This window comes from Cervus canadensis, chromosome X (assembly GCF_019320065.1).
Source record: "Cervus canadensis isolate Bull #8, Minnesota chromosome X, ASM1932006v1, whole genome shotgun sequence".
Lineage (NCBI taxonomy): Eukaryota > Metazoa > Chordata > Mammalia > Artiodactyla > Cervidae > Cervus > Cervus canadensis.
Window position 1 is genome coordinate 32828006 of NC_057419.1, and position 8697 is coordinate 32836702.

Genomic DNA, 8697 nt, shown 5'->3' on the forward strand with positions numbered 1-8697 from the left:
TATTTGGGCTTCCCTAGTGGCTCATATAGGCTTCCCTGGTAGCTCAGCTGGCAAAGAATCCACCTGCAATGCTGGAGACCCCAGTTCAATTCCTGAGTCAGAAAGATCCCCTGGAGAAGGGATAGGCTACCCACTCCAATATTCCTGGGCTCCCCTGGTGGCTCAGACGGTAAAGAATCTACCTACACTGCAGGAGACCTGGGTTCAATCCCTGGTTTGGGAAGATCCATTGAAGGAGGGCATGGCAGCTCACTCTAGTATTCTTGCCTGGAGAATCCTCATGGACAGAGGAGCCTGGTAGGCTACAGTTCACAGGGTCACAAAGAGTCAAACTAAGCATACAGCACAGTGGCCCAGATGGTAAAGAATCTGCCTTCAGTGCAGGAGACCGGGATTTGATCCCTGGGTGGGGAAGATACCCTGGAGAAGGGAATGGCTACCCACTCCAGAATTCTTGCCTGGAGAATCCCATGGACAGAGGAGCCTGTTGAACCCCAGTCCATGGGGTCACAAAAAGTTGGGCATGACTGAACAACTAACACTTTCACTTTATTTCACTTAAATATTTAGCAATAACACTTCAGTTTTCTCTAAAAATACTATCCCATCTGAGATTTGTATATAATGACTTTGAAATGTAAAGACCTTTTGAAATTTTTCAAAAGTAGAGGCTAGAATATTTTCATTATTAAATTAAAACATATTGACAGTTTGTTAAAATGTAGTAGAGTTTTAAATAAGCTACTATAGTATGAAAGGATTATTCTTGTCAATGTTACGAGTAATACATTTCTATACATTGTTGACTTGTAAAATGGAAGGATGTTGTAAATCCTGTAGGGCTCTTATATTTCTTTGTGTTTTTATTTCACTCCAGTGATGGATTTTTCTCCACTATAATTTCATTTGAATGATATAAAAACTTAATCCACATAATTCTTTGAATACTAATTTAAATATGTATTCTGTGTGCATGCTCTAACTTCTTGCTTTAGTAGACAATTATCTTCTTGATGGTCACCATTTTATTGGCAAAAAGTTACTGTGTTACTTGTGTTTGAATTCATATGATATACTAGGGACATGAAGAGTAACATTTATGGTTTTTATATAGTATATAGTGTCATATTATCTGTCAACCAAAATTGAGCAGCATGTTACTCACTTGACTGTTTTATTGGTACAGAAGTTGTACATAATTAATTGGTAAATTAAGTGTTTAAAATGTATATATTTTGTTTTATTATAACCTGATTTTTTTTTTTACCATTTTCTACTTTTGATTTTTCCTGTGACTGTTCATATATTAAAGTTTATATATTTGTGAACCATATTTTAGAAAGGAGGACTAGTTTCTATGGCAGGAGAGCCCAATGAAGAATGGTTTGCCCCTCAGTGGATCTTGGATACCATACCACGACGTTCACCATTTGTCCCACAGATGGGAGATGAGGTAATTGTTTCCTGTTGTAACATTTTTCTCTTGTAATCTCAAGAACACTCACTTTAATCAGTCTTAGGTTATTTATATTATCAATTCTATTATAGTTATATATATGCCATCTTAAGTGTGCTGCTCAATTATATATTTCTTGTGTACAATGACTGAATCTTACTGATTTTTGTATCCTTTGTAGGACCTGACACAGAGTCTTTAATTTAGTATATGCTCAATGAACATTGAGATAAATTTATTGGTTTGTGATGCCATGAACATAATTGTCTTTGTTTTTATCTTAATTGCCACATAGTTGAATTGAGTGGTATTTTGAATCCTAATCAAGTCCTAATATTGTTTTTTTAATATTTATTTTTTATTGAAGGATAATTGCTTTATAGAATTGTGCTGATTTTTGCCAAATATTAACATGAATCAGCCATAGGTATACATATATCCCCTCCCTTTTGAACGTCCTTCCCATCTCCCTCCCCACCCCACCCCTCTAGGTTGTTACAGAACCCTGGTTTGAGTTCCATCAGTACCATCTTTCTAGATTTCATAAATATGTCTTAGTATATGATATTTGCTTTTCTCTTTCTGACTTACTTCACTTTGTATAACAGGTTCATCCTAGGTTCATCCACCTTATTAGAACTGACTCAGATTCTTTGCTTTTTATAGTTGAGTAATATTCCATTGTATATATGTACCACAGGTTCTTTATCCATTCATATGCCAGTGGACATCTAGGTTGCTTACAAGTTCTAGCTATTGTAAATAGTGCTACAGTGAACATTGGGGTGCATGTGTCTTTTTCAATTTTGGTTTCCTCAAGGTATATGCATAGTAGTGGTATTGCTGCCTCATATGGTGGTTTTATTCCTAGTTTTTAAAGGAATCTCCCTACTGTTCTCCATAGTGGCTCACCAGTTTGCATTCCCACCAAGAGTGTAAGAGGGTTCCCTCTTCTCCACACCCTGTCTAGCACTTGTTGTTTGTAGACTTTTTGATGATGGTCATTCTGACCAGTGTAAGGTGATATCCCTTTATAGTTTTGATTTGCATTTCTCTAATAATGAGCAATGTTGAGCATCTTTTCATGTGTTTGTTATCCATCTGTATGTGTGCTTTGGAGAAATATCTGTTTAGGTCTTTTGCCCACTTTTTGATTGGATTGTTGGTTTTTCTGGTATTGAGTTATATGAGCCACTTGGATGTTTTGGAAATTAATCATTTGTCAGTTGTTTCATTTGCTATTATTTTCTCCCATTCTGAGGGTTGCCTTTTCACACTGTTTATAGTTTCTTTTGCTATGCAAAAGCTTTTAAGTTTAATTAGGTACCACTTGTTATTTTTGTTTTTCATTTCCATTACTCTAGGAGGCGAGTCATAGAGGACCTTGCTGTGATTTATGTCATAGAGTGTTCTGCCTATGTTTTCCTCTAAGAGTGTAATCATTTCTGGTCTTACATTTGGGTTTTTAATCCATTTTGAATTTATCTTTGTGTATGGTGTTAAAAAGTGTTCTAATTTCACTCTTTTACAAATAGCTGTCCAATTTTCCCAGCACCACTTACTGAAGAGGCTATCTTTGTCCCATTGTATATTCATGCCTCCTTTGTCAAAAATAATGTACCCATAGGTGCATGGGCTTATCTCTGGGCTTTCTATCTTTGTCCATTGGTCTGTATTTCTGTTTTTGTGCCAGTACCATACTGTCTTGATGGCTGCAGCTTTGTGGTAGTATCTGAAGTAAGGAAGGTTGATTCCTCCAGCTCCATTCTTCTTTGTTAAGATTGCTTTGGCTGTTCAGGATCTTTTGTGTTTCCATATGAATTGTGAAATTTTTTTGTTCTAGTTCTGTAAAAAATGCCATTGGTAATTTGATAGGGATCACATTGAATCTGTAGATTGCATTTGGTACTATAGTCATTTTCACAATATTGATTCTTCCAGCCCAGAAACATGGAGTATCTCTCCATCTGTTTATGTTGTCTTTGATTTCTCTCATCAGTGTCTTACAGTTTTCAGTATGCAGTTCTTTTGTCTCCTTAGGTAGGTTTATTCCTAGATATTTTATTCTTTGTGTTCCAGTGCTGAATGGGATTGATTCCTTAATTTCTCTTTCTGATTTTTCATTGTCAGTGTGTTTGACTCCTAATCAAGTCCTAATATGTTTTTTTTAAAGAAGCCGATAGTCAACCTTATAGAAAATATTATAGCAGATAATCACCCCTTTCATTGCTCGGGAGAATGTCATTTCACAAACAAGGCCTTCCTACTGAACCTATGATCGAGTAACAGCCATATTTATGATTGGTCAGTCAAAAGTTGATTTAAATTCTATACAGTGACAAAATTTGATTTTCTTGTAAAAATTATGGTAGCATTATTATATTTTGAGCCCTAGTTGACTTGTATAGTTTCTGATACATTGAATAATCATTCATTTTTGAATTTTTGAATCATTTTTGAATCATTAAATGTTTACCCACAGTTTTCAACTTAAGACCAATAGTAGGAATGCAATACTATCATTGTAACAAAGGAGGAGCAAAACCTTGGAAATGGTTCTAAATGTCTTGGGCCATATAACAATTTCACCAAACATTTCTATAATTGTCTTTTATAGGTACTTTGAGAGACAGCTGTGGAGTAACCTTACAATTAAGCTATTACTTGCTGACTATGTTTTGATTTTATTAAAATGTCTCCTTGCCTAAGTGTGTTTTTTTAATGTGTTGGACTTTTGAGCAATGCTTGTTTGTGTGGTTATTTTAGTAAAACGTGCTCTGAAGGAATGTTGTATGAAAAAAGTTAGAAGAGCTTTTTAGGAGCATATCCAAAATCAAGTTTCTTGTATTTATTGCCTTTTATATGGGAGCTTAAGAGAAATATTTTTGAATTAATCTTAGAACAGAATAAGGATCTGTATACTCTGTGATCTGAGACTCCTTTCTCTTTTATAGGAATGCATTTGCCTTTCCTTCTATTTTATTAAACTTAGCACATGCTTATATGTTTCAAGATTAATGTGTATTAGGTAATGACAGTTGTTCAGGTAATCAGAAAGGTGTGTAAGTGAATCAAACAATGAAATGTGTGAATTAAAGAATGTTTTTAAAGAACTCATAAAAGCAGAAATATACTTTTTATATAATCATTCTCTTAATGACAGCATTATTTTTTTTCTTTTTTTTTTTCCTTTATTTATTTATTTTTTTTCCAGTGGGTTTTGTCATACGTTGATATGAATAAGCCATAGATTTACACGTATTCCCCATCCCGATCCCCCCTCCCACCTCCCTCTCCACCCGATTCCTCTGGGTCTTCCCAGTGCACCAGGCCTGAGCACTTGTCTCATGCATCCCACCTGGGCTGGTGATCTGTTTCACCATAGATAATATACATGCTGACCAGTTCTAATGAGATGGATGAAACTGGAGCCCATTATACAGAGTGAAGTAAGCCAGAAAGATAAAGAACATTACAGCATACTAACACATATATATGGAATTTAGAAAGATGGTAACGACAACCCTATATGCAAAACAAAAAGAGACACAGAAGTACAGGACAGACTTTTGAACTCTGTGGGAGAAAATGAGGGTGGGATGTTTTGAAAGGACAGCATTATTTCTTAAATGTTAAGTCTTCATTATTTTGCCTGGAATATTCCTACCCACACATCATTACCTCTCAAAGTGCTCATTTTTCAAGGTTTAACTTAAATACCAACTTCTTCTGCGTGTTATCCCTACTTTCCATTTGCTTCCACGCCTTCTTCATGAACTTTCCCATCTAAATTATTTCTCTCATGATACCTATTACTTTCTGCTGTGCATTGTATATCTACATGTCTGTCCATATCCTTGAGGGAAAAGATTTTATTTTGATGATGTGCCTTGTACATACATATATATTTGTTCAATATTTGTTGAGTACAGAAATAAATAATAAAGGATAACTGAATAACATGCTTATCATGTTATTGGTAAGCATGGTAATGACTTTTTTTCTTAACCACTGTGGTTGTGTGCATATGTGTTAGTCATTCAGTTGTGTCTCACTCTTTGTGACCCCATGGACTATAGCCTGCCAGGCTCTTCTGTCCATGGAATTCTCCAGGCAAGAATATTGGAGTAGGTAGCCATTCCCTTTTCCAGGGCATCTTCCTGACCCAGGGATTGAACCTGAGTTTCTGGCATTGTAGGCAGATCCTTTATCATCTGACCTACCAGGGAAGCCCCTGTGTTTGTATACTAATATTTAAACCTTTAAAAATTTTACCTGTATTTTTAACTATTAGAAATTCTGACTTAGACAGTGTTGATAGATATATGTCAGAGTATTTTAGAAATCTCCATAGTATGGTATTTTTTGTGTTACTTTCTTCTATTTACCTCTACCACCACTTTAAAATTATTGTAGAAACATAAGGTTTTTTTTTTTTACTTTTTAAAAATTTTTATTGGAGTATAGTTGATGTACAATGTTGTGTTAGCTTCAAGTGTACAGCAAAGTGGATCAGTTATACATATACATATATCCACTTTTCTTGTCAGATTCTTTTTTCCATATAGGCTATTACAGAGTACTGAGTAGTATTTCCTGTGCTATACAGCAGGTTCTTATTAGTTATCTATATTATATATAGTGCTTGTATATGTCAGTCCTGATCTCCCAATTTATCCATTTCCTTCTTATCCTTGATAACCATAAGTTTGTTTTCTGTATCCATGACTTTACTTCTGTTTTATAAATAAGTTCATGTGTATCTTTTTTAGATTCCACAAATAAGTGATATGACATTTGCCTTTCTCTGTTTGACTTACTTCACTGAGTATGATCTCTAGGTTCATACATGTTGCTGCAAATGGCGTTATTTCATTCTTTTTTATAAATGATTAATATTCTGTTGTATATATGTACCACATCTTCTTAATCTATTCCACTGTTGATGGGCATTTACTTTGCTTCCATGTTCTGGCTATTGTAAGTTGTGCTGCAGTGAACATTGAGGTGCATAAAACATAAGATTTTGACTAATTTTTGACCAATTACTTAACGTCTCTGTGCCCTAGTTTCCTCAACTGTACAATGATGATAAAAGGTATCTACCTTATCGGGTTCTGAGAATAATTAATGGATATTTGTAAGGCATTTAGGATAGTACCTGAGGCATTCTTCTCTACCTCTTGTTATTAATCTTTAAAACACACCTGGCACCAGAGTGTTCTCTTCATTTGATAGGTGAGCATGTGAAAGACCAGAGTCACATGGCCTATAAAGCTAGCACCAACAGCAGTCAGGTCTCCTGACTTTTTCCCTGTCCCCAGAGTTGCCTCTGTGTAATGATTGTGAGGTGTTTGGAGTAATAATAAATCAAGGAAGTAGAGTGGGAAAAACTCCTCCAAAATATGTCTGCTGTTTGGGAGTAGCTACGTGTTCAAGAAGGGTAGAACTACTTACCTATTCTACGTGCAAGCTGATCTTTAGCTTCTCAGGTATGCCCCCAGGGGTATTTGAGGACCAATACTGCGCAAGGACCAATACTGTACAAGGCTATTCACTCTGGCATTGTTCTACCCTGGTGGGCACATGCTTGAGACAATAAGCTGTATCCAGGGTGACACTCACTTGTGAAATATTTGCTGATTGTTTAGTCAGATCTAGTATTCGTAGCTTTAAAGGAAACTAAGACTTGTGTGGTTGGGAGGTGATTCAAACCTGTCAGTAGGGTGTGAGGTTGAAAAAAGAATTATTATGGGAAGGAAACTTTTTTAATGAATTTATATGGTAGTGAATGCTGTCTTAAGGAGGCGAAAGGTTTTATCAAACACTTGGATTAATTTTTCTTTCATACCATGCCAGTTCTGATGTTAACTTTTGAAAAAGAAAAATTTTAATTTGGAAATTACTGTATTTAGTAGTAGACTGTGGTATACACTCACACGGACAGGCTTCCCTGGTGGCTCAGATGATAAAAGAATCTGCCTACAGTGCAGGAGACCCTGGTTCAATCCCTGGGTTGGAAAGATCCCCTGGAAGAGGGAATAGCTATCCACAATAACATTTTTTTTAATGATTTTTAATTGGAGAATAATTACAATATTATGGTGGTTTTTGCCATTCAACGACATGAATCAGCCACAGGTGCACATGTGTCCCACCATCCTGAACCCCCTCTCCCACCTTCCTCCTCACCCTAACCCTCTGGATTGTCCCAGAGCACCAGCTTTGAGAGCTCTGCTTGATGAATCAAAGTTGCACTGGTCATCTGTTTTACATATGGTAATATACATATTTCAATGCTATTCTATCATATCATCTCTCCCTCGCCTTCTCCCACATAGTCCAAAAGTCTATTCTTTACATCTGTGTCTTTTTTGCTGCCTAGCATATAGGATCATCATTATCATCTTTCTAAATTCCATATATGTGCATTAATATACTGTATTGGTGTTTCTCTATCTGACTTACTTCACTCTGTATAATAGGCTCCAGTCTCATCCACCTCATTAGAACTGACTCAAATGTGTTCTTTTTTTTAATAGCTGAGTAATATTCCATTGTGTATATGTATGTACAACTTCCTTATCCATTCGTCTGTTGATGGACATCTAGGTTGCTTCCATGTCCTAGCTATTGTAAATAGTGCTGCAATGAACATTGGGGTATGTGTGTCTCTTTCAGTTCTGGTTTCCTCAATGTGTATGCCCAGCAGTGGGATTGCTGGGTCATATGGCAGTTCTATTTCCAATTTTTTAAGGAATCTCCATACTGTTCTCCATATTGGCTATGCCAGTTTGCATTCCCACCAACAGTGTAAGAGGGTTCCCTTTTCTCCACACCTTATCCAGCATTTATTGTTTGTAGACTTTTTCATGGTGGCCATTCTGACCAGCATGAGATGATACCACATTGTGGTTTTGATTTACATTTCTCTGATAATGAGGGATGTTGAGCATCTTTTCATGTGTTTATTAGACATCTTTATGTCTTCTTTGGAGAAATGTCTGTTTAGGTCTTTTGCCCACTTTTTGATTGGATTGTTTGTTTTTCTGGTATTGAGCTGCATGAGCTGCTTGTATATTTTGGAGATTAATTCTTTGTCAGTTGTTTCATTTACTGTTTGTCCCATCCTGAAGGCTATCTTTTCACCTTGCTTATAGTTTCCTTTGTTGTGAAAAAGCTTTTAAGTTTAATTAGGTCCCATTTGTTAATTTTTGTTTTTATTTCCATAAATAAAAACA

At 35.9% G+C, this 8697-nt stretch overlaps 1 protein-coding gene across 1 annotated transcript in view; it reads left to right on the forward strand.

The window, feature by feature from the left end:
* Window positions 1–8697, forward strand: part of BRWD3 (bromodomain and WD repeat domain containing 3) — a 132334-nt gene that overhangs the window by 83932 nt on the left and 39705 nt on the right. Inside the window, exon 24 of the mRNA XM_043459712.1 lies at window positions 1340–1485. Coding sequence (XP_043315647.1) covers window positions 1340–1485 — 146 coding nt within the window. The remainder of the gene's footprint in view (window positions 1–1339; window positions 1486–8697) is intronic.